Source organism: Pseudovirgaria hyperparasitica (assembly GCF_010093815.1).
Source record: "Pseudovirgaria hyperparasitica strain CBS 121739 unplaced genomic scaffold EJ05scaffold_7, whole genome shotgun sequence".
Classification (NCBI taxonomy): Eukaryota; Fungi; Ascomycota; class Dothideomycetes; order Acrospermales; family Acrospermaceae; genus Pseudovirgaria; species Pseudovirgaria hyperparasitica.
In genome coordinates, this window is record NW_022985555.1 from 1,461,842 (window position 1) to 1,482,025 (window position 20,184).

Genomic DNA, 20,184 nt, shown 5'->3' on the forward strand with positions numbered 1-20,184 from the left:
CCTTGGGTAGTGCGTCCAAGGCGTGCGGCTGGGTTTGTGTATCAACCGTTATTCTATGTCCGACATGTGTCGTCGAACTCGGCACGGATTCTCGTGGTTGCGGCGGCGTGTTTAGAACTAGCGTAGGATGCTCGGCTAGTTGATCGCAAGACAAATGCTATTTTTAGATACACCTACTATAAAGTAGATTCCTCATAGTAACAATACTAGAATATACCACAAATAATCTCATTAGAATATACATATATACAGTACTAGAGCTTTAGTCTAGAGACATTTCAGGTATATTTTAGGTAGCGAAGTGTCCGTAGACTCGGGCCTTTTGTCTAGCGCCCGCTAGCGCCCTCAGAAAAAACCACGTCGAAATTCCACCTTTTGCGACATAATTAATTATTTAGATCCTTAATCGAAATCTGGCTTAGCTAGTTCTAGATATGGCTGCGTTGTATAATTCTAAATACTTTTTATAACCTGTAGCGCCGTCGTCGCAGACGAGCAGGCTTTACAAGCTTAAGAACTCGCACGTCTCGGCCTGGAGTATTGTTTATCCGGGCGTGCCTTACAAGCTTATATTCAAGACTGCCTGTAGTCTGCCGGCCGTAGGCCACCCTAGTTATACTAATAAAGACATATAGTAATAATCTTAGTAAGACACTAGTAGTTATATACTACAGCGGCATTACTTAGTAGTATAGGAGTCTAGACAACTAAGCCCCTAATACCACCTCTACAAGCGATAACCCATACCAGACTATACCACACACCCAAGACCCCAAAACCACCACCCCGACACCCTCACACGCAAACCACACCCAAACATGCAAGGACTCCCACCAAGATCCCACCAATCCCCTCATTCTCCAGGATAGGTAGGTAGCAGTAGAACCCATCAGCCAAACCGCCCCAGCCCCGAAGGCCTCCTCGGAAACCCTATCCCAAAAGAAAACCAGTCAGCACAAGCACAAAATCCAACACAAGCACCTCAGAGCCCAGAGCTCGAGAGACCAAAAGAGCAAGAAGAAAGAAAGAAAACAAACTCACCAGCAAACCCCCACCCAACCGCCCTCCAAACCTCATACCCGCCTCCCCCCTCCTCCAGGCCCCCTTCCTCAGCCCAAGCCTCCGCCAAACCCCCCCTCAACAAACCACCCGACCCACCGCGCGCTCACCCCCGGCCCATCCTCCCGAAACACCCGTATCCCACGCCCCGCCAAACCAGCGCAGCAAAAGCACAATATCAAACGCATCGCCCGCCCGCTTCGCCGCACTCACCCGCCTGCCCATCACACGGCATTTATCCGCCTGCAGCCCGCACGGGGTGCAGCACGCGTGCCTGTGCACCTGCGTGCTCGACTATCAGCGTGGGTGTGTCTGCGGAGAAGGGACCGTGGAAGAGGGCGGGGGGCGTGAGGAGGGTGATGGCGACCGGGGGCGTGCTGGGGGTGGATGTGTGGAGTTTGGGGTGAGGAGGATGTCGAGGGCGGGGGGAGAGGAGGAGGGAGAGGGCGGCGCCGCCGACGATGGCGTGGGGGATGGAGGAGGAGGTGAGGAGGGTGGAGAGGAGGGTTGCGGCGGTGTGGATGGGGGGGGGGGGGGGGGGGGGTTGCGGGTTGGGGGGGATGGTGGGTGGTTGGGAGAGAGTTGGTTTGGAGAGTTCGGTTGCGGAGGGTTTGGATGGTTGTGGTGTTGTGGGTTGTGGGTTGTTGGTGTTGGCTTGAGGGCTTGGTGCGGTGGCGGCGGAGGAGGAGGATGGTGTGTTACTGGACTGTTCGGCGGGTGCTGGGGTGTTTGGAGATGCGGCGGTAGGAGCCTGGATAGGTTCTAGTTGGTAGCTGAATGGGACATGCTTGCCGTCGTCTGTGGAGGTGTTGTTATTGTTACTCTCCGCTGAAGCATCCGACATGACGGGCTGGCGTGACAAAGGAATATTTCGCTGATTTCGGTTGTCGTAGGGGTAGAATGAGCAGTTCAGAATGCGAACAGTAGAATGATAATTTAGAGTGACGATCAGAGAGGGGGACAGTAGATTCAAACCAAGCGAGGTTTATAAGATAGTTGGCTGCCTAAAACATGTCGCTCTTGGCACTTGAGTTTACGTACCTCTCTTCCTTCTCAGGCTAATTAACTCTAGCTAGCTCTTTGGCAGCCCTAATTATCTACTATACCAAACATAGGTTGATAAGAGTCGGACAAGGTCGTGGATTCCACATTCTCCTCCACCCCGAAATCCTCTAATGTAGTTTCTAATAGAAGCTTTACGTTTCACGATAGACCTCCTAAAATTACATCTCCTATCTAGAACACCTCCTATCTAGAATACCTCCAAGACCACTTATTTTTTTTCAAGACCGAGCGCTTCGGATCGAATTGGCCAAATAGTATAGACTGTCTGCTAAAGCTGTTGCCTAATCTTAAATAGCGCGTCTAGGCTGGCCCCTTTTACAACCATGGATAGCATTTCTTATAGGTAGATGTAATAGTAAGTAAGCTAGCGCGTATCCGAGTCTAGGGGTACCCATCTACCCACCTACTTTACCTAACCTTTATCTTTACCTTACCTCTACCTTCCCTCCGAGCATGAGACTAGCGAACAGCTACCCTTTTACCAGGTCCTTAAGTATATACAGTACTGCCATGCTACTACAAACAAAGGAGTGTGTTTCCGCATGGTCATGGTCATGGTATAGAACAATACGCCCTCCTCGTAATCTCCCTGCATCTCTCTATGAATAAACGTGACTAGACGGACATGTATACATATCCAAACTACCACACCCCCCCCCCTAGATCCGGTTTAAATAACCTCTTACTCTCCCTCTAGTTCTTGAGCGTTCTAAAGTACCCCTCTTGGCACACCTGAATGCGCTCTCTGTTTATTTGGCTGTTTATCTTGTCTTGAGAGTGTAAGCTGTGGAATGCGGTGCTGGGGGTGGGATGCGGGGCTGTGTACTGTATACTATATATATATACGTACATACGTACATACATACATACATACATACATACATACATACATACATACATACATACATACATACATACATACATACATAAAGACATACACACATCCATACAAACCATTCACTCTCTTACTTACCCACTTAGCCAGACTACCCTCCTATAACCCCCCGCCCCGGCGTAGCGGCATATAGATATATAACCCTACCCAATCCATTCCTATATCTAAACATCTAGTCAAAGTAGAAACACCGATAGGGAGGGGAAGGGGGGGTTATATACCGGGGATGGTGTGTGATATCTGTTGAGGGTGGAGATTGTAGGTTGGCGGGATAATCAGCATGGCTTTAATTACTGGTCGTGTTGACTTAGGCTGGTTCTGCCGGCGGTTTTGAAGCTTCGAACTCTGAATCCGCCTTCTACCGTGCTGGGTGCTGGGTGCTGGGTGCTATATACCGGATCCATGCACCGGCTATACCAAGACGATTGCGTATACATATAATAAGCTCATGTGGAAAATTGGAGTTTGGATTAGATTGGGCATGTTAGGTGTATACCGTGTATATATGCCTGACTATATCAAACCGAGCGAAACATAGGAGTTAGGGTTTAGGGGGGGAAGGGGGGGAAGAGTTTTGATGGTTGTGTATATTTCATATCTTATATCTTATATCTTATATCTTTTATATGCCATATATTTCTAGGACGCGGAGATGTGGGAGAATAGGCTGATAGATGGAGTTTAGTAGACAAAGTACGCCTGGGTAAGGGGCAATTCGGTCGCGGGCTCGGCCGCGCATACGACGCCGTCTGCCTCGACGATCTGTTGTTCGAATGTTAGTCAGTCGGTTTAACGAGAGTGTCAGAGTGTCGGAGTGAGATAGGGGATGTGCGTGCGTGCGTGCGTGTGTACAGAGTGAATAGGGGGGGAGTACGTGGGATGAAACACCCCTCCCCCTCCCAACAGAAGAAGACGACAAACTCACATATCGCTCCGGATCAACCCGCATAACAGGCATCCTATCATTAAACTTCATATCCCGCTTCCCAACGACCCGACACCCCCTCACCGCCTCCACGCGCTTCCGCAACCCATACCCCGCCACCACCCCGCTCTCCAAACTCGCAGCCGACACGAATGTTACCGACGACCCCGGCGTCAACGGCGCAAACATCGGCCTCATGAGCACCGGCTCGACGGTCGGAATCGAGGCATTCGCGTCGCCCATCTGCGCATAGGCAATCATGCCGCTCTTAATCACCGTCGCAGGCTTGACGCCGAAATTCGCGGGGGTCCAGAGGCACAGATCGGCGAGTTTGCCGGGTTCGATGGAGCCGATGAGGTGGGCCATGCCCTGTGCGATGGCGGGGTTGATTGTGATTTTGCTAATGTAGCGCTTGACGCGGAAGTTGTCTGCGTGCGAGCCAGCGTCTTCGGGGAGCGGGCCGCGCTGGAGCTTGTTTTTGTGGGCGGTGTTCCAGGTGCGGGTTATGACTTCGCCGCAGCGGCCCATGGCCTGGGAGTCGCTGGACATCATGCTTATGGCGCCGAGGTCGTGGAGGACGTCTTCGGCCGCGATGGTCTCGGCGCGGATGCGCGACTCGGCAAAGGCAATGTCTTCGGGGATGTCGCGGTTGAGGTGGTGGCAGACCATGAGCATGTCGAGGTGTTCGTCGAGGGTGTTGCGGGTGTAGGGGCGGGTGGGGTTTGTGCTGGAGGGGAGGACGTTTGGGTGCTGGACGACGGAGATGATGTCGGGGGCGTGGCCGCCGCCGGCGCCCTCGGTGTGGTAGGTGTGGATGACGCGGTTTTTGAAAGCGGCGACGGTGCTTTCGACGAAGCCGGATTCGTTGAGGGTGTCGGTGTGGATGAGGGTTTGGATGTCGTGCTCGTCGCAGACGGTGAGGCAGGCGTCGATGGCGGCGGGCGTGGTGCCCCAGTCTTCGTGGAGCTTGAGGCCGACGACGCCGGCGAGGGCCTGTTCGCGGAGGGGCTCGGGGGAGGAGTCGTTGCCTTTGCCGGTGATGCCGAAGTTGAGCGGGAGGGAGTCGACGGCTTGGAGCATTTGGCGGATGTGCGTGGCGCCGGGGGTGCATGTTGTTGCGTTGGTGCCGGTGCTGGGGGGGGCGTGGGAGGTGAGTGTTCGTTCAGGGGGAAGGTAAATGGGGAGTTTGCTTACCTTGGGCCTGTGCCGCCACCGAGCATGGTCGTGACTCCGGATGCAATGGCCTCGTAGGCTTGTTGAGGGCAGATGAAGTGGATGTGGGTGTCAAAGGCGCCGGCGGTGATGATCTTGCCCTCGCCGGCAATGACATCTGTACACGCGCCGACAACGAGGTTAGGGTCCACGTTGTCCATGATATCAGGATTTCCAGCCTTGCCAATACCAACTATGATTCCATCCCTGATTCCAATGTCGGCCTTGAAGATGCCAGTCCAGTCGACAATCAGCGCGTTCGTGATGACGGTATCCAAAGTCTCCTTGTCTAATCGTCCGCCAGCCTGGCCCATCCCCTCGCGAAGAGTCTTGCCACCGCCAAAAGTACATTCGTCACCGTAGTTTGTGTAGTCCTTCTCGACCTTGATCCACAAATCGGTGGCGCCGAGTCGCACCAGGTCGCCTGTCGTCGGGCCAAACATGCTGACATATGACTCCCGCTCCATGGTATATGCATCCAGCTGCATATCCGCAGCCGGCTCAGGGGTATGCAGGAAGCCACCGTCCAGCAGCTTCTGCACGATCCCATCGGCAATACTCGTGTCCCCAATATAGCCCGACGCGATATTGTTCCCACCGCGGATGATCTGGTTGCCCGCAATCTGCACCAGCGTCACCGTCTTCGAATCGCCCGGCTCGAAGCGAACCGAGGTGCCGGCCGGAATATCCAAGCGGTAGCCATGCGCACGCACACGGTCGAAATTGAGCTGCGGATTCGTCTCGATGAAGTGATAATGCGAACCGACCTAGCCCCCCCACCCCTTTTTCAGCCGCTCGCCCCTCATTCTCATTCGTACAACACCAAGTTCAAAGAAACATACCTGAATCGGCCTATCCCCCATACTCACCACCCTCAAGCAAATCCTCTTCCGCCCCTCATTCAGCACCACCCGCCCCTTGACCGCCACCACGGCACCCGGCTGCCGCTCCCGCTCATACACGCCCGGATCCGGCAGCGGAAACACATCCTGGCTCGGCACGGGCAGGAAACTGCCGTACAGCGCCCTGTCCAGATCGCCGTCGTCGGAGCTGATCGGGTGGTGGACGGTGACGAGATAGGTTCCCGTGGGAAAGGTGCCTTCGATCTGCAGCTCGGCGAGCGAGTGGACGACGCTGGGCAGGACGTGGCGGCGGCCGAGCATGGTTTTGCCGAGGGACATGAGGTCGGCGACGGTGTGGTTGCCGTCGCGGACGAGCTGGGGGAGGGGGGAGTTAGTATATATGTGTGGGATATGGATGGTGGAGGTTCAACATACTTCTTGCAGATTGTTCGCAATCAGGGCCTGTGTCACATCAAGTCAATCAGTTCCATCTGTCTCCGTGTCAAGGGAAAGACACATGTTCATGCATATCAATTACCGTGGCTTCAGCATGGTTCAGCTTCACGCCCCTAGCCAGGCGTCGCTGGGCGAGGAGTCCGAGCTGTGTGATGACGAGCTTGTCGAGCTGGACGAACGGACTGGGGCATTAGCAGTATTCTTGTCGTGGTATATAAAAAAGTGTCGTACCTCTTTCGGTGCCAGCTGCATCTTGGTTGATTATTATCCAAAGGTCCAGAATTGCAGCGCCCACACCGTGTATGCTAAGAATGCTTGAGGATAGTTATATTTATATGGTGTGAGACCTAAGGTCGGCCGATGGATGGCCTGGGGAGAGGGACGAGGAGTGGGAGAGAGCCCCGCTGATAAGGGAGTTATCAATCTCATCTCGCATCCATGGTTCCGGGACCGGATGGGCGAGGAATTGTGGGGGAGGGGTAGTTACCTAGACAGGTAGCGGGTGTGAATCTGTAGTTTGGTAAAACGTAGCGCGGGCTTACGGCGGCGGCGGCGGCAGCGGCGGCGTGAATATAGGCTCGTTCAGCCCTACGATACAACAATAGAAGCTGTCAAGGTTGAAGCTTTCCAGCTTGTATATAGAGTGCATTGAAATATAAGAAGCCCGCCGCCATACCTAAAAGGCCAGCGAAATACCCCATGACTGACCACATTGCGAGCTGCTTCTTCTGCAAAGTCCACGACTGTAGTCTACATTCATCCACCGTCCGCAGCATGAACAACGCGGTATCAGTTTTTACCCTTCCCTCCCTTATACGCCCCAGCCAGCTGCCACTCAGATAAGAGCCCCGGCGCCACCATTTGACGATACAAACAACTGCGGTACAATCATAAGCAAAAAGCAGAGGGGAAAAAAAGCAAATAAGAAAAATGAACAACAGCCCGTACGCCATCTCATCTACACGTGCGCGCGCACACGCTCACGCCTCTGCGGCTTTGCGCTTGCGCTTTCCACCGGCAGCAGGCGTCTCTGGCTTCTCGTCGGCTTTGGCGCCCTTCTTGGCTCGGCTCTTTGTGGCGACGGGGCTGTCTGATTTGGGAGGAGCAGCAGCAGCAGCCTTCTTGCCTGCCTTCTTCTTGTCAGTGGTGGGCGGGTCAATGGCGCCGGGGGGAGGGACGATTGTGGTGGATGGACGAGGCACCTCGATAGCAGCAGCAGGACTCGGCACAATCACACCGTTCTCCTTGCCAGTCTTGCGCCGTTTGGCACCCGCCTTGCCGGCAGACTGAGGGACGATTGGCATGGGCTCTGGGGCATCGTCTTCATCGCCCTCGGCGTCAGAGTCGGCGTCAAAGTCGGCAGCGATGATGTCGTCGTCAGCGACGGCATCGGCATCGGCGTCCTCGCCAATGGCCGCCTTGGTGGCATTGTACTTTTCGACATCTTCCTTGTAGGTGACGAGGTTTTTGCGGTACTCGATTCTCCACATCTGAAGTAGTTAGTGCATGTGTGATGCAGGGTGGACCAATTCGAGGGCAGATCAGTTTAGGGCGATGTGACAACAAACTTACCTCCTTCTGTTCTTCCGGAAGCTCATTCCAGCGACGAGTGACCTCTTCGTTGACGGCGTTTGGGCCAAGCTTCTCACCAGCCACAAGGTTCTTCTCAAGATCACCCTTGACAATTGGACGCGCCTTCATGCTGAAGAGAAAGGCGGCGGTGAGAGGACGCTTGGGCGCGAGAGGATCTCTAATCTTCTTCTCCTTCTTCTTCTTGCCGCCCTTGGTGAGGCCGGTAGTATCGATCAGTGGCTGTTGGCCGAGCGGGTTGCCAAACATGTTGGCGTCAAACTGAGGATTGGGGTAGGCATCGCCGGCGACGAGCTTGCAATGCTCGAGATAGGCATTGAGGAGACTGGCGATGGCGACTTGGAGGGAGCTGAGACCGTTGACGACCTGTAGGTAGACTGTGTTAGCGATGCGCGGCGCGTGATTGCTTTAGGTAGTGGGTTGTTTATACAATCGCATCGGGTGGAGGAGACGCGCAAGTCGAGGAAGCGCGTCCTCGAGTCGAAGCGCGTGCAGAGAAGGCAGCGTTGATGTGCAGTCGAGAAAAAACACGATGCAGTGAATTGTGGGCGATGGTTGGCGGCGAGAATCAACAAAGCGACGGCAGGGCAGAGGGTAGACAGACTCGAGAGCGAAGGGATTCGTGTAGACGTGTCGCAGAAAAGAGGATGGACAGGAAAACAGAAAACTTACACGATCGCGAGTGGTGATGAATTCCTGGATAGAGACAGTTTGTGGAATTGCGGTGGCAGCAGGCGTTGGCAGAGGCTCATCTGGTTTGTCTTTGCGGGGCGCCATGATATCTGGATGATGGTTGATGGAAGGGCTTCTTCTCGGGGGGGGAGGCAGTGTTTGTGTGGTGAGGTGGTTGGTGGTGGTAGTTGGTAGAGGAGGAGGAGTGTGATGAAGGTGGGAAGAAGGGGAGGTGGTAGTAGGCGAGGGAGCAAGAAATGGGCGAGTCGGGGCTGGCGAACGGGGGCATGGGCGGGTATCCCTAATCCCCAATCGCTCAATCCCACACACCCACACGCGCACGCAAAAAGCGACCGCCCACCACCCCCCTCGCCTGGACGAAAAGTCTGTCGCGCACCGCCCGTAGCCGACATGCCCTCTATTTTCACTTGCTATTATCCACACTATTATCTAGTTGCTGTACCCATACACATCCTCACACACGCGTGCATCGCGCTCTCTCTGGCTACCTACTAGCACTTTTGCTTGAGGTGCTCGATGTAAACGCGTCTAAAGATCTATACTAGCACAAGCGACTCACAGTCGTTTATATATATACATATACATCTATCTTACAACCTCTATGTGCTTCAATCAGCAGTCGCTGCCAACGTAGCGTGCACTGTCTGTCCTGTCCACCGCCATATACGACATACCTGGCCACCACCCGGGAAGCTCAAGTAGAGAGGCTCCCAGTCAGTTAATTAGCGCCTCACGCGCAGAGCCTGCACCCTCACCCTCTTCTGCGCACCACCAATGCCCGACAATCTGCAGTAATTATTAGTCCAAGTCAAGTTACTGCTACCTTTTTACTGCACCTTGTCCTCTAAGCTCTAATGACTGATAACTGATGCAAGCACCAGCCTGGTCAGTCGAGCCTTTAGCTGAGCCTGTGAGCCTGTGAGCCAGTGAGCCTAGCTTGCTCGCTCTCTCTCCACGCCTGGCTTGGCTGTCACTCGCCTGCATTTTGTCGCCAAGCTCGTCCTGTAAACTGTCCACCTAGCCCGCACCATGTCTAGTTAGATGCCCGCAAACCCCTTCTCTCTCATTTCCGCTCTCACCATAATTAACTGCCATGTTGCACCCGGTAATACCACGCCTAGCATCAAGATCACTTGGTGCCTGCTGCTGCCGCCTTTCCTGTCCACTTCACTCCCTCTGGCTGGCGGCCTCTTGCCTGCACTCCCTGCACTCACTGCGTCCACGTAATTACTGCAGCCGAGGGACCGTATCTGGGCACTGCACGCTAAATGCTTGGGCTGCCTACCTACCTACACTACCTACACTACCTACACTACCTACCTAACATCCATCCATCCATCCATCGTATGACTTCTAGCTGCTCAACTCGCGCGTTCTTACGTCGGAACCCACCAGAGGAGATAGCCTACTGTAGGTACGCACTACCTACCACACCCATCTACCATGCCCTCTGCCCTGCCTGCTCTGCTCGTGAGTGCGTATTACTGCACAAGCTCATCTATGCACCCACGTCCGCGTCCAGCAAGCACTTTTGTTGCGAACTAATCTGCTCTCATACTCACCACATCATCCATTAGCCGCCGTATTGCCTGGTGCGCCTTGTATATGCGTGTAGAGAGCGCGATCGTGAAGTCTTTTATATATACTTGAGCCACTGCACACACATCTTTCATTCATCAACGACCATCAGCTACCGAAAGAGGAATTTGCTATTCCTTTAATTCTTTATTCCGGCTGATCCTGGAGCCATGTACTGTGCTTCTATGATAGCCGAAAACTAAAGGCTCGATAATCTACCTCGAGTCGAGCATCCATTCTTGGTATCGTGTCGTGTCGCCTCCCGTTTTCTTCTTCTTCTACTACTACTCCCACTACTCCAACTGCGCCTTTACACCAAGAGCCCCCCCCAAAGCCTACCAGGCAGGTCATGCAATCATATGCCCGTCACGTATGCACACGTCCCCCCTCCACACCCAGAATCTGCCGTACCCAGCCCTACCACCCAAACCCATCAAACACAACCGGACACTCCCAGTCTACTTGTACTGGTGTTGTTCCGGCGGAGCTGCAGCTGCAGCAGCACCGGCGGGATGTTGCGCCCCATACCCATTCATCGGAATCTGCCCGTGATTCGCCTCCACGTCGGGTCGGTATCTGCATGCCACACACCCGTCATTAGTTGATCGCGCCGCCAGACACACTTCGCTATGCGACAACGACATGGACATACTTGATATCCTGGAAGAATCTGCAGATGTGGCATCCTACTTCCTGCGCGCCCTTTGTTAGCGGTCGTTGTCCCTCTCTCTTTCGTCGGATACGCACATGGTACGGCTTGAACGAGAATGGTATTATAGGCTATTGTCGCGACACGGGTGTTGTCGTGTTAGCAAAGCACCCCGAATGGTCGCGCGCGAGGATCTTCTGCGTACAACAAAGCAAAGCGTGAACCATTGCCTGCGAAAAAGCAACTGTCAGCCAAAACCGCAGCACCTCAAGTCTGCTTTCAAAAGGCGGCTCTTGCGAAAAAACGCACCATCGCTTGAAAACGTGTGCGCTGACATTCCCGCAGTTCATGCATTGCACCGTGACGTCCTCGTAGCCCTTGAGTCGGGATGTGAATGCTGATAATTAGAGCATGAGCGCATTATTCCTCCGAAAGAGAGTCGCGCGCGCGTGTTGTGTGTCTGTCTGTCGCTCGCGCGCTAATGGACTTACTATGTTCTCCACACGTAAAGAAGAAGAATACCATTGTCGGTACTTTGGTAGAGGAGAGTGATTATCGATGCGCCAATAGAGATCAGGGAAGGGTTGGGAAGTTATATGGATAGAGCAAAGGAAGAGGTAGGAATGTTGGAAAGGTTGTCGCAAGTAGCACAGGGCAATATCCTTTTTGTTTGATTGCGCAGCGCGCCCTTTTGCCTTCATGGCGAGAGGGTGTGACGACGACTATGCGCATGCCTCATGCCTCACAGCCACAACTGGGAGGAGCTATGGCCTCGACCCACTGTATCTGCGTGGCGCCTCAGGCCTCAATGTTTCCGCTTGTTAGTCTCGGGAGCCATAGACTGCTCATCAGTCCTGAGGATCGTCACTTGTGGAATCGTTTTGCATTTTACTGAAATACAATTTCACTACCCAGTCTTCTGGCTCTATCGACGGTTCATAAACAAGTCAACCCTACATGTACCTAGTCCTGTCACGCAAGCGAAGCCAAGTCTTGCTCGAGCTCTCAATTACTTCTTGTTCCCATGTGCGCTGAATTCTGGCTACCAAATTCACTAGCGCTGCTGCTGCCTCTAGATGATATATACTTCAGTAGTGGTAATTATGGAAGAGTGTGTGACAGGTACTATGACATGCAACTTTAACCGCTCACGACATGGCGTGCTCGTAAACATTCCCACCCACATACCAGCCCCCAACTTGGAATAATCGTATACTTGCAGGCGCATCATTGAGTCTTGAACAGGAGGATTGCGCAGTGGCCGAGATAGAAATAGATGAAATGCTTCGTCTCTGCCCGCCTGTCAGCATCACAACAAGGCCGAACCATGCTCCCGTCTGCATACCATGAGTGACGAAGCTGCCGAAATTCCGCCCAACGATGCAGTGCCATGTCGCTCCTTTCTTGTTGTCGAACTTGTCGAAGAATTAGTGTCTACATAAATGTCGTTGCGTGAACATTCCCAGACCTGTTGCTTAATATACTTGGCAATGTCCTGATCAGTGCAATCAGCTTCATGAGATCTTCTTCATTTCTGCGGACACACCTTCTCGATGTTGAACTTTGACATTGCGTCCTCGGCTTGCATATGTTAGAGACCCTGTGCTGGCAGCTTTCCGCAGTCACATGTAAGCTCACCGACTTCAATCGCTTCCTGCTGCATTTCTTCGCTCTGGCACTCGGTCAGTTGAAGACAGTCAAGACCATCTACCTCTAATCACCATGTCTGCAGACTTGATTTGCGCTGCAACAACCTGTTAGCTTGCTTCAGCACCTGCGCGTGACGCCGACACACCTTCGAGCTTTTCGGCGGTCTTCTGGTCCGCAAGAATCTTCTGGTCTGCCATCTTGATCGTTCAAGCTGATTATAGATAGATTGCAGAGGGCGGGCAAAACAAAGTCAGACGTCTTGACCGAGCGGCGCGTGAAGGAGTCGTTGTTGATATGAAGCAAATTGCAAGTCAGATGGAAACCTAAAACCCTCCAGGTCTGGGCACGCTCTCAGGCCGGTCCTAGCGCCCTCCCCCGGAAGATCGGCGCCAATCAGAACGAGCGCTGCCCCACTCCAACGACTGACTGCACCAAAGCTTTTTTTTGTTCGAATTTCTTGCCCTTGAAACTTTTCCAACCACGTCGTCGCATCCCTTGCCTGAACCTCCACGTCGTCTCTCATCTCCCAGGACGCCTCCTCCTCGCTACTTTCTGCTCATTGTTTACCATCATGGCCTCGTCGCGTATCTTCGTTCGCGGCTTGCCCCCAACGCTGACCGACGAAGAGTTCAAGAAGCATTTCTCCAGCCTATCTGCCACGACCGACACAAAGCTGTTTCAGCAACGCCGAATCGGCTATGTCGGGTACCGGACGCCGGAAGAGGCCGCCAAGGCAGTCAAGTACTTCAATCGGACCTTCATCCGCATGTCGAAAATACACGTAGAGTCAGCACGACCTGTAGGAGAGAAACTCCGAATGGACGGCTGATGAGACGACTGACACCAGCACAGATAAGCGAGAGTAATCCACGAGCTCGCGTCCAGAATCCAGCCCACGCTTCGACAGACTCCGACATCCGCAAACATTCCCACGACGATGTCAACGCAAATCCATTGAAACGCAAGCGAGGCGAGGTCAAAGGTTCTACAGAGGATCCCAAACTCCAAGAGTTCCTGGAAGTCATGCAGCGCCCTTCCAAACCCAAGAACATCCTCGGCGGAAGCAGCAACGTTGATGACGTACCCGAAGCTGCTCCCAAAATAGCCGGAGAGGAGGCTGAGAGTGACGACGAGTATCAGGAAGTGCGCAAGAAGAGCAAGGGTAATGATATTTCGCCAGCAAATCACCAACATTCTCTGGACAAGGGCCGCACTGCGTCAAACAATGAACCTCCCATAGAGCAAATCTCGCCCCCGGAAGATGTTGATATGACTCGCGTGGAAAGTGTTGCACCACCTGCTACTGATGCAGACTGGCTTAGATCAAGGACGAGTCGCTTGCTGGACATTGAAAGTGACGAAGATGACGCACCTACCGAGTCCCGTCCTGTGGTGTCTCATTCTGACTCGGCTGAAGAAGATTCAAGGACGAGTAGGGTTGCTCAAGATACCACCCAAAACGATGACGAGTCTCGTGAGACGGCGGAAGAAGCAGCTCAAGCCGAAGAGGAAGTAGCCGAGCCGCCCCAGCATGCAGGCGGACGGCTATTCATTCGCAACTTGCCATACGATTCTACGGAGGACAGTTTACAAAAACATTTCGAGCCTTATGGCCGGATTGACGAGGTAGGCTCTCTGATATTCCCTTCTTTCCCAAGTGCAAAATATTATGATGAACACAGATAGGGACAACTGATGCTTCGGCATTGAGGATATCCTGGGAGACTATTTTAGTAGATGCGTCTCATTTTCTGATAACACATCTTCCATGACAAACAACAAGCATAGTATATTCGAACTCCGCTAATGTCTTGTCCCAGGTACACGTACCGGTCAGTAAGAAGACTGGCAGCAGCAAAGGTTTTGCGTACATCCAGTATGTGGATGCCGAAAGTGCATCGAAAGCACTGGAAGAGCTTGATGGCACCACGTTTGCAGGTCGCCTACTTCACATTTTACCCGCGGCTGCAAAAAAGGAGACCAAGTTGGACGAATTCGCGCTGTCCAAGCTACCCCTGAAAAAGCAACAGCAGATTAGAAGAAAAGCAGATGCGTCAACGTCAACGTTCAACTGGAACTCTTTATATATGAATGTTCGTTTCTTTTCCAGCTTGCGGAAGGTCCCCACTAACATTATATGCAGACAGATGCAGTGCTATCGTCTGTTGCAGACAGGCTCGGCCTCGATAAATCCGAGGTGCTAGATCCAACCTCCTCTGATGCTGCCATCAAGCAGGCTCACGCGGAAACTCACGTCATCAACGAGACGAAATCTTACTTTGCCGAGAACGGTGTCGATTTAGAGGCATTCCGTAAACGTGAGAGAGGAGATACTGCTATCCTGGTCAAGAATTTCCCTTATGACACGAAAAGAGACGAGCTGAAGGACTTGTTCGAACAATATGGTACAGTCACCCGTCTACTCATACCTCCAACAGGCACGATAGCTGTCGTTCAGTACGCTCAACCAACAGAGGCTCGGACAGCGTTCGGCAGTCTTGCGTATCGCAAATTCCGAGACTCTGTGCTCTTCCTTGAGAAGGCGCCAAAAGATTTGTTCACGACCGCGACTGGCCCCACCAAGGCTATCACTTCGCGAGACGCCATCTCCTCCGCAAAAGACCCGAAGCTTTCTGCCGCGGACTTGCTCCAAAAGGATCAAAATGTCGAGGTCGTAGATACGTCAACGCTGTTCGTTCGGAACTTGAGCTTTGCCACCTCCGGCCAGAAGCTTACACAGGTGTTCAAGCCGCTCGACGGTTTCGTTTCTGCGACCGTGAAGACCAAGGTCAATCCCAAAAACCCAAGCGAGAAGCTCAGTATGGGCTTTGGCTTCCTGGAATTCCGCTCGAAAGAACAAGCCCAAGCCGCTGCCTCGGCGATGAATGGATACGAGCTTGACGGGCACCGACTCTTGCTCCGGGCTTCACACAAGGGACTCGATGCAGCCGAGGAGCGACGCCGAGAAGACAAAGCTAAAAGAGCTGCCAGCAAAAGCACAAAGATCATCATCAAGAATCTTCCCTTCGAGACGAACAAGAAGGATGTACGTACTCTATTCGGAGCGTACGGACAACTACGGTCGGTTCGCGTGCCAAAGAAATTCGACAACTCGACGCGAGGCTTTGCTTTTGCAGAATTCACCACACCCAGAGAAGCAGAGAATGCACTGGAAGCACTTCGCAACACCCACATTCTCGGCAGAAAACTGGTCTTGGAGTTTGCTACCCAAGCCGCTGAAGATGCAGAGGAAGAGCTCGAGCGAATGCAGAAGAAGGTCGGGTCACAGGTCAACAAAGTGGCTCTCCAGAATCTGACCGGCGCTGGGAGAAAGAAATTTAATGTCGCAGGTGACGACGGCGAGGAGTAGGCGGGCAGGGCAGTAAGGGTTTAGACAAAGGCGTCGGTGTCCCTTGCTTCGCACCACCACCACCAACACCTCATCACGCCCCCTCCGGCCCCTCTGCCTCACCCTTCACTTGACGTAGCAATCTACAAAAGCAACTTGCTCGATCCCCTCGCAGAACAAATCCTGACTAGACTGCGGGGACGAATTAACATCGACCCAGGGCCGTCTTACCAGTGTATCTGCGCATCCCTTCAAACATTACTGACTTGCATATCCTGGGCAGAGCGGACTACCGCTAACCGAGAACACCACAGGCCTCAGCATTCTTCGCATAGATGTTTAAAAGACATTCCTGTCTTCGTCGCCAGGGAGGAGGGACCCTTTCGCCACCAGATAGCCAGGAACCATCGCCGGAAGCGTCTGCCTTGCATTCTTCCACCTAAGTAATCTCTGTCTGACATTCCCAGCATTGAAACCGGCAACAAGCGATATGATGTAACGGGAGGTCTTGGGCCTTGTTACTGAGTATGGCTAGATCATTGCCAAAAGGCGACGCGAGCTTGCTCTCAGCAGGATATGTACGAAGGGCAGCTTGATTGCCCAGGGGTCCTATAAACAAAGATTACATTCCCGTCCACACCATCAGCATTCCTCTTCTCTGCCCGTGTGTTCGCTTCCTTCTTTCCGACACATCGCGTTGCCACTCATTGTCTGTTCACTTCTCACCGTACGTGCCTTGCTGACGCTCATTCATTCTTATCCTTCGATATTTTCGTCTCCAATCTGGCATTCCAAATCTACATCGCTCCCATGGAGCCGTGTGGTCATATCTCGCCACCTGTATTGCCGTCAAACGCGCCAGCTCTCTCTCCTCCCATTTACGGGGGCCATTCGTCGAGGGCGTTGCAAGAGAGGTCGAGTAATGCACAACGTGACGGGTATGAGCAAGACCTGAGGAAGATATCGGATGCGTCGTCGACAGAGAACCGCTATGGCAAGATGTCACCAAGTCTTGCATCACATGAGCATCCTGCGGATCAGGAAAAGAAGAAAAGCGACAGCCCGGCCGAGAGAGAGTTTGCTGCTCTATGGCGCCGACTTGAGAGCTCCGAGGCGTACAAGAAGTATCGTGCAAGACAGCCTCGAGATGCCAACGAGCAAGATCAGAAGTGGCCGGAGCATATGGAGGCTGCCTTCTTTCGGGGTATGTATTCAAACAGTCATAGACAGCTATACCTTCACCTAATCAATCGTGCGTAGCTCTAGTCAAGTACGAGCCCATGGGTCGACGAAAGCAAACGCTGAACGGGACATTGCGTGGCCGCAATGAACTCATCGCAGACGAGATCTTGAAGCTCACAAAAGAGAAACGTAACCGCAAGCAAGTGTCGAGTCATCTCCAAGTTCTTAAGACGCTCCTCAAGAACGACCCCATGAGTAAGCCTTCAGCTCTGGTAGCATTCCACACGACTAATGCTCTGGCGTAGTCATGAGATATTTGTCCAAGGAAGACTTTCAAGATCGCAAGCGACGGCCCTCTTGTGCGCACTTGTCCCGTCGTCGTCGTCGCCCACATACCGCGCAGGCGGCCGCTATATCCAACGCAACTTATCAAGCGCTCTCCTTACCTTGGCAAACGGAGTCCCTAGCAGAAACTCCGTGTTTAGCATCGCCCGACTCCCCCATCCCCGCTCCGCTCTGGTCAGGCACTCTCATGCCTTCACACTTTGACGTATATGTCCGCGACTCATACATGCGCGCTATCCACACGCACACGTCATTCTCCGCAAGCCCACAAGGCGATGACGTCCGCCTCGAGTCTCTGCCGAATCTAGCTTCCGCCTACCCTCCGCTCGCCGAGCTTGTTTCCCAGACGAACCTCGCCGACGAAGCCACGTCGCTCCCGAATGTTGTTCTCATGCACGCCAGCTTCGACATCCACACCGATCCCCTCCCCGGCAACGCCGAGATCTGTATTCGCGAAGAGTTTGACGCCCAGCCGGGTCTCGGCGTCTTTGAGCACTTTGAGTGTCGCACAACGTTCCTGCTCGACGGCGTCGAAACAGAAAAGGTCAGCGGCGAGATCAAAGAACACGACATTGAAGCGGGACGTCTGAGTGGCACGCCGTTTGGGAGCATGTTCTGGGCCTATCGGTTCACGCAGTTGGCCAAGAAGCTTCGTGATACTGGCACCGGCGATGGCGAGGGCAATCGTGCCGAAGTCGCGGGGATCCTGTCGCGCATGTCCGCCGTCCAGGAGATCTTTGCCAGCGGAGACAAGTGGCAGCGAAGCCAGCGCATCCTGCTTGTGGCGTGGCGGTTCAGTCTCGCGCCCCTGGGTCTGCCGGGCACTTCGACGTGGCATCGTGTGCGCGTGCCGAGCGCGGATGAGGTTGCGTGTCTGACGGCGTCGGCGGCCGATCTGGAGATGCTGTATGCCGGCCAGGCAAACCTCGATCGCTACGCAGGCCACGGGCACGATGATCTATATTCGGCTACGGCTGCGGCTGCACCACCACCAACAACAACAGCAGGCGGCGAATGTTCAAACTACGCAGAGAGCTTCCGCAGTGCCCTCACGACACCGCACACCGGCACGCCCGTCGACGAACGAACATATTTCGACGCAAGCACCACCGCCCATGAAATAACCACCCTCTCCGGCGCCGCCCTCGCAGATCTATCAACAACCACCGCAACCCTCGCGGAAATGGCCTCTTGCGGCGGCGCACAGCTCGAGCACACACACGTCCATCCACACAACGACGACGACGACGACACCATCCAACCCGGCATCGAAGACAGCGAGCCCCACACCCACACCCACCCCGCAAGCCTCTCCACATCCACCTCCGCCCCCTCCCTCTCCCGCAGCACAAGCACAGACCACCTCCGCGCCTCCCCAGACTTCCCCCTCCAGCCCAGCATCCAGGAATTCTGCATTGCCCCGAGCGCCGTCTACCATGCTATCCAGCAGCACGTCAGTCCGTCGCAGCTCACGCATCATGACGGTGATGGTTGTGGCATGGGCACGGCTGGGCATGGGCATGGGCATGGACACGGGGGGGATACGCATCATGCGGGTGCGTATCATCATCATTTTCATCATCATCACGCGCAGCGCTGGGCGGGAATATATGATGAGTTGCTTGTGGGGCCGGATGGTGTGGAGGTTGAGGGTGGGGAGGGCGGGTTCGAGGGGTTCGAGGGGTTGTGTGCTGGTGGTGGGGCGGTTGGAGGGGGGGTGGGGAGTGGGAATGGGAATGGGAATGGGAAGGTTGAGGGGTGGGTTGGGGGGTTTTGAGAGAGGGGGAGAGGGGGAGGGAGAAAGAGCATGGACTTGATGGGATGGGATGGGATGGGGAAAGAGGATCAAGGTTTTTGTGTCTTGCTGTTTGTTCTGCGTGCGGTGGTGGTGGGTACTGTGGCTTTTGCTTGCGTGGTGGGTGTATAATAGGGGTGTCAGGGGGCGAGAATGGCAGAGAGGAGAGAAGAAAGGAGGAGAGGAGAGGAGAGGAGAGAAGAAAAGAGAGAAAGAAAGAGAGGAGAGCAAGGCCTCTGCTGGTATCTGTCCGAGCAAGCACTTTACCCGCCCCCTCTCGCGGTCCGCAGGTTTTCAATCTTCTTTTATACCACACACACACATCATGTATAATCTAGCTTTAAAACCGTAATAATTGTTAATTCCTAAAATAATCCCCCTCGTTTGTAGTAGTAGTCTGTATTATTCATATAATAACATCAGCTTCACCGACACCGACACCGACACTCTTGGAAGCCCTAGAAATCCCTAAGAAAGGTCATGTCTGCGTGTGTTTGTGTGTGTGTGTGTGTGTGTGTGTGTGTGTGTGTGTGTGTGTGTGTGTTCCGCGTGTGATTGTTTGTTTGTTTTGGGTTTGTTTGTTTGTTTTGGGTTTGTTTGTTGGCGGTGTATGGCTGAATAGCTAGGTAGCTAGCTGGCTCGTTCTGCGCGTCTGTTCTTGCTGTGTTTATGTTTATGTTTTGTGTGTTTATGTTTTATGTGTTTATGTGTTTATGTGTTTATGTTCTTCTTTCTTTCGAGGAAGGCATGTCATGGAATGGAATGGCGGAATGGCGGAGCGCGGAATGGGGAATGCGATTGGGGGAATACGATTGGGGGGGGAAACATGAAACGCAGATTGTGAAACGGAGCAGAACAGAGAGAGTTAGTTTAGAGAAGTCCGGGGGTGACGCGGCGCC

At 53.6% G+C, this 20,184-nt stretch overlaps 8 protein-coding genes across 8 annotated transcripts; 3 read left to right on the forward strand and 5 right to left on the reverse strand.

Annotated features, from left to right (window-relative positions):
- Window positions 1–1,092: 1,092 nt before the first annotated feature.
- Window positions 1,093–2,091, reverse strand: EJ05DRAFT_364069 (uncharacterized protein). Its single transcript, XM_033741099.1, has one exon. The coding sequence runs from the start codon at window positions 1,901–1,903 to the stop codon at window positions 1,295–1,297; it is 609 nt and encodes a 202-aa protein (XP_033601240.1). The 5' UTR covers window positions 1,904–2,091; the 3' UTR covers window positions 1,093–1,294.
- A 1,506-nt stretch (window positions 2,092–3,597) lies between these two features.
- On the reverse strand, window positions 3,598–6,829 carry EJ05DRAFT_476100 (urease). Its single transcript, XM_033743952.1, has 7 exons — window positions 6,686–6,829; window positions 6,537–6,623; window positions 6,434–6,460; window positions 5,999–6,373; window positions 5,139–5,923; window positions 3,945–5,076; window positions 3,598–3,781 (listed from the first exon to the last, which is right to left on the reverse strand). Exons 1-7 carry the CDS (start codon window positions 6,704–6,706, stop codon window positions 3,701–3,703), a joined length of 2,508 nt encoding a protein of 835 aa, XP_033601241.1. The 5' UTR covers window positions 6,707–6,829; the 3' UTR covers window positions 3,598–3,700.
- Window positions 6,830–7,259: 430 nt separating this feature from the next.
- On the reverse strand, window positions 7,260–8,980 carry EJ05DRAFT_364113 (uncharacterized protein). The gene is made up of 4 exons (XM_033741100.1): window positions 8,717–8,980; window positions 8,027–8,410; window positions 7,657–7,944; window positions 7,260–7,580 (listed from the first exon to the last, which is right to left on the reverse strand). The coding sequence occupies exons 1-4, from the start codon at window positions 8,819–8,821 to the stop codon at window positions 7,413–7,415; spliced, it is 945 nt and encodes a 314-aa protein (XP_033601242.1). The 5' UTR covers window positions 8,822–8,980; the 3' UTR covers window positions 7,260–7,412.
- Window positions 8,981–10,513: 1,533 nt separating this feature from the next.
- On the reverse strand, window positions 10,514–11,526 carry EJ05DRAFT_364148 (uncharacterized protein). The gene is made up of 6 exons (XM_033741101.1): window positions 11,456–11,526; window positions 11,274–11,361; window positions 11,170–11,194; window positions 11,063–11,095; window positions 10,968–11,008; window positions 10,514–10,891 (listed from the first exon to the last, which is right to left on the reverse strand). The coding sequence occupies exons 1-6, from the start codon at window positions 11,487–11,489 to the stop codon at window positions 10,774–10,776; spliced, it is 339 nt and encodes a 112-aa protein (XP_033601243.1). The 5' UTR covers window positions 11,490–11,526; the 3' UTR covers window positions 10,514–10,773.
- A 310-nt stretch (window positions 11,527–11,836) lies between these two features.
- EJ05DRAFT_510676 (uncharacterized protein) lies at window positions 11,837–12,876 on the reverse strand. The gene is made up of 7 exons (XM_033748194.1): window positions 12,760–12,876; window positions 12,686–12,708; window positions 12,603–12,636; window positions 12,511–12,545; window positions 12,433–12,459; window positions 12,310–12,379; window positions 11,837–12,256 (listed from the first exon to the last, which is right to left on the reverse strand). Exons 1-7 carry the CDS (start codon window positions 12,809–12,811, stop codon window positions 12,192–12,194), a joined length of 306 nt encoding a protein of 101 aa, XP_033601244.1. The 5' UTR covers window positions 12,812–12,876; the 3' UTR covers window positions 11,837–12,191.
- A 309-nt stretch (window positions 12,877–13,185) lies between these two features.
- Window positions 13,186–15,984, forward strand: EJ05DRAFT_438098 (putative pre-rRNA processing protein Mrd1; the record flags this gene model as incomplete). Its single annotated transcript, XM_033741817.1, has 4 exons — window positions 13,186–13,413; window positions 13,467–14,240; window positions 14,435–14,707; window positions 14,758–15,984. The coding sequence occupies 4 exons, from the start codon at window positions 13,186–13,188 to the stop codon at window positions 15,982–15,984; spliced, it is 2,502 nt and encodes an 833-aa protein (XP_033601245.1).
- Window positions 15,985–16,331: 347 nt separating this feature from the next.
- EJ05DRAFT_528180 (TEA-domain-containing protein) lies at window positions 16,332–19,267 on the forward strand (the record flags this gene model as incomplete). Its single annotated transcript, XM_033748902.1, has 3 exons — window positions 16,332–17,167; window positions 17,224–17,400; window positions 17,451–19,267. Exons 1-3 carry the CDS (start codon window positions 16,774–16,776, stop codon window positions 19,265–19,267), a joined length of 2,388 nt encoding a protein of 795 aa, XP_033601246.1. The 5' UTR covers window positions 16,332–16,773.
- Window positions 19,268–19,279: 12 nt separating this feature from the next.
- Window positions 19,280–19,685, forward strand: EJ05DRAFT_476103 (uncharacterized protein). The gene has a single exon (XM_033743953.1). The coding sequence runs from the start codon at window positions 19,317–19,319 to the stop codon at window positions 19,635–19,637; it is 321 nt and encodes a 106-aa protein (XP_033601247.1). The 5' UTR covers window positions 19,280–19,316; the 3' UTR covers window positions 19,638–19,685.
- Window positions 19,686–20,184: the final 499 nt, after the last annotated feature.

Excerpts from the sequence above, each read along its gene's own strand:
- EJ05DRAFT_476103 (XM_033743953.1), top strand. The coding sequence starts at position 19,317 with ATGGGATGGGGAAAGAGGATCAAGGTTTTTGTGTCTTGCTGTTTGTTC.
- EJ05DRAFT_364069 (XM_033741099.1), bottom strand. The coding sequence starts at position 1,903 with ATGTCGGATGCTTCAGCGGAGAGTAACAATAACAACACCTCCACAGAC.
- EJ05DRAFT_476100 (XM_033743952.1), bottom strand. The coding sequence starts at position 6,706 with ATGCAGCTGGCACCGAAAGAG. Across the intron at positions 6,461-6,536 it reads TGAACCATGCTGAAGCCACG|GCCCTGATTGCGAACAATCT; the intron begins GTAATTGATATG and ends GATGTGACACAG. Across the intron at positions 5,924-5,998 it reads TGGGGGATAGGCCGATTCAG|GTCGGTTCGCATTATCACTT; the intron begins GTATGTTTCTTT and ends TGGGGGGGCTAG.
- EJ05DRAFT_364113 (XM_033741100.1), bottom strand. The coding sequence starts at position 8,821 with ATGGCGCCCCGCAAAGACAAACCAGATGAGCCTCTGCCAACGCCTGCT. Across the intron at positions 8,411-8,716 it reads TCATCACCACTCGCGATCGT|GTCGTCAACGGTCTCAGCTC; the intron begins GTAAGTTTTCTG and ends GTCTACCTACAG. Across the intron at positions 7,581-7,656 it reads GTCCTGCTGCTGCTATCGAG|GCAAGAAGGCTGCTGCTGCT; the intron begins GTGCCTCGTCCA and ends AGAAGAAGGCAG.
- EJ05DRAFT_510676 (XM_033748194.1), bottom strand. The coding sequence starts at position 12,811 with ATGGCAGACCAGAAGATTCTTGCGGACCAGAAGACCGCCGAAAAGCTC. Across the intron at positions 12,709-12,759 it reads GACCGCCGAAAAGCTCGAAG|CGCAAATCAAGTCTGCAGAC; the intron begins GTGTGTCGGCGT and ends AGGTTGTTGCAG. Across the intron at positions 12,257-12,309 it reads CGGCAGCTTCGTCACTCATG|AGACGAAGCATTTCATCTAT; the intron begins GTATGCAGACGG and ends ACAGGCGGGCAG.
- EJ05DRAFT_364148 (XM_033741101.1), bottom strand. The coding sequence starts at position 11,489 with ATGGTATTCTTCTTCTTTACGTGTGGAGAACATA. Across the intron at positions 11,009-11,062 it reads TCTCGTTCAAGCCGTACCAT|GAAGTAGGATGCCACATCTG; the intron begins GTGCGTATCCGA and ends AAGGGCGCGCAG. Across the intron at positions 10,892-10,967 it reads AGATTCTTCCAGGATATCAA|ATACCGACCCGACGTGGAGG; the intron begins GTATGTCCATGT and ends TGTGGCATGCAG.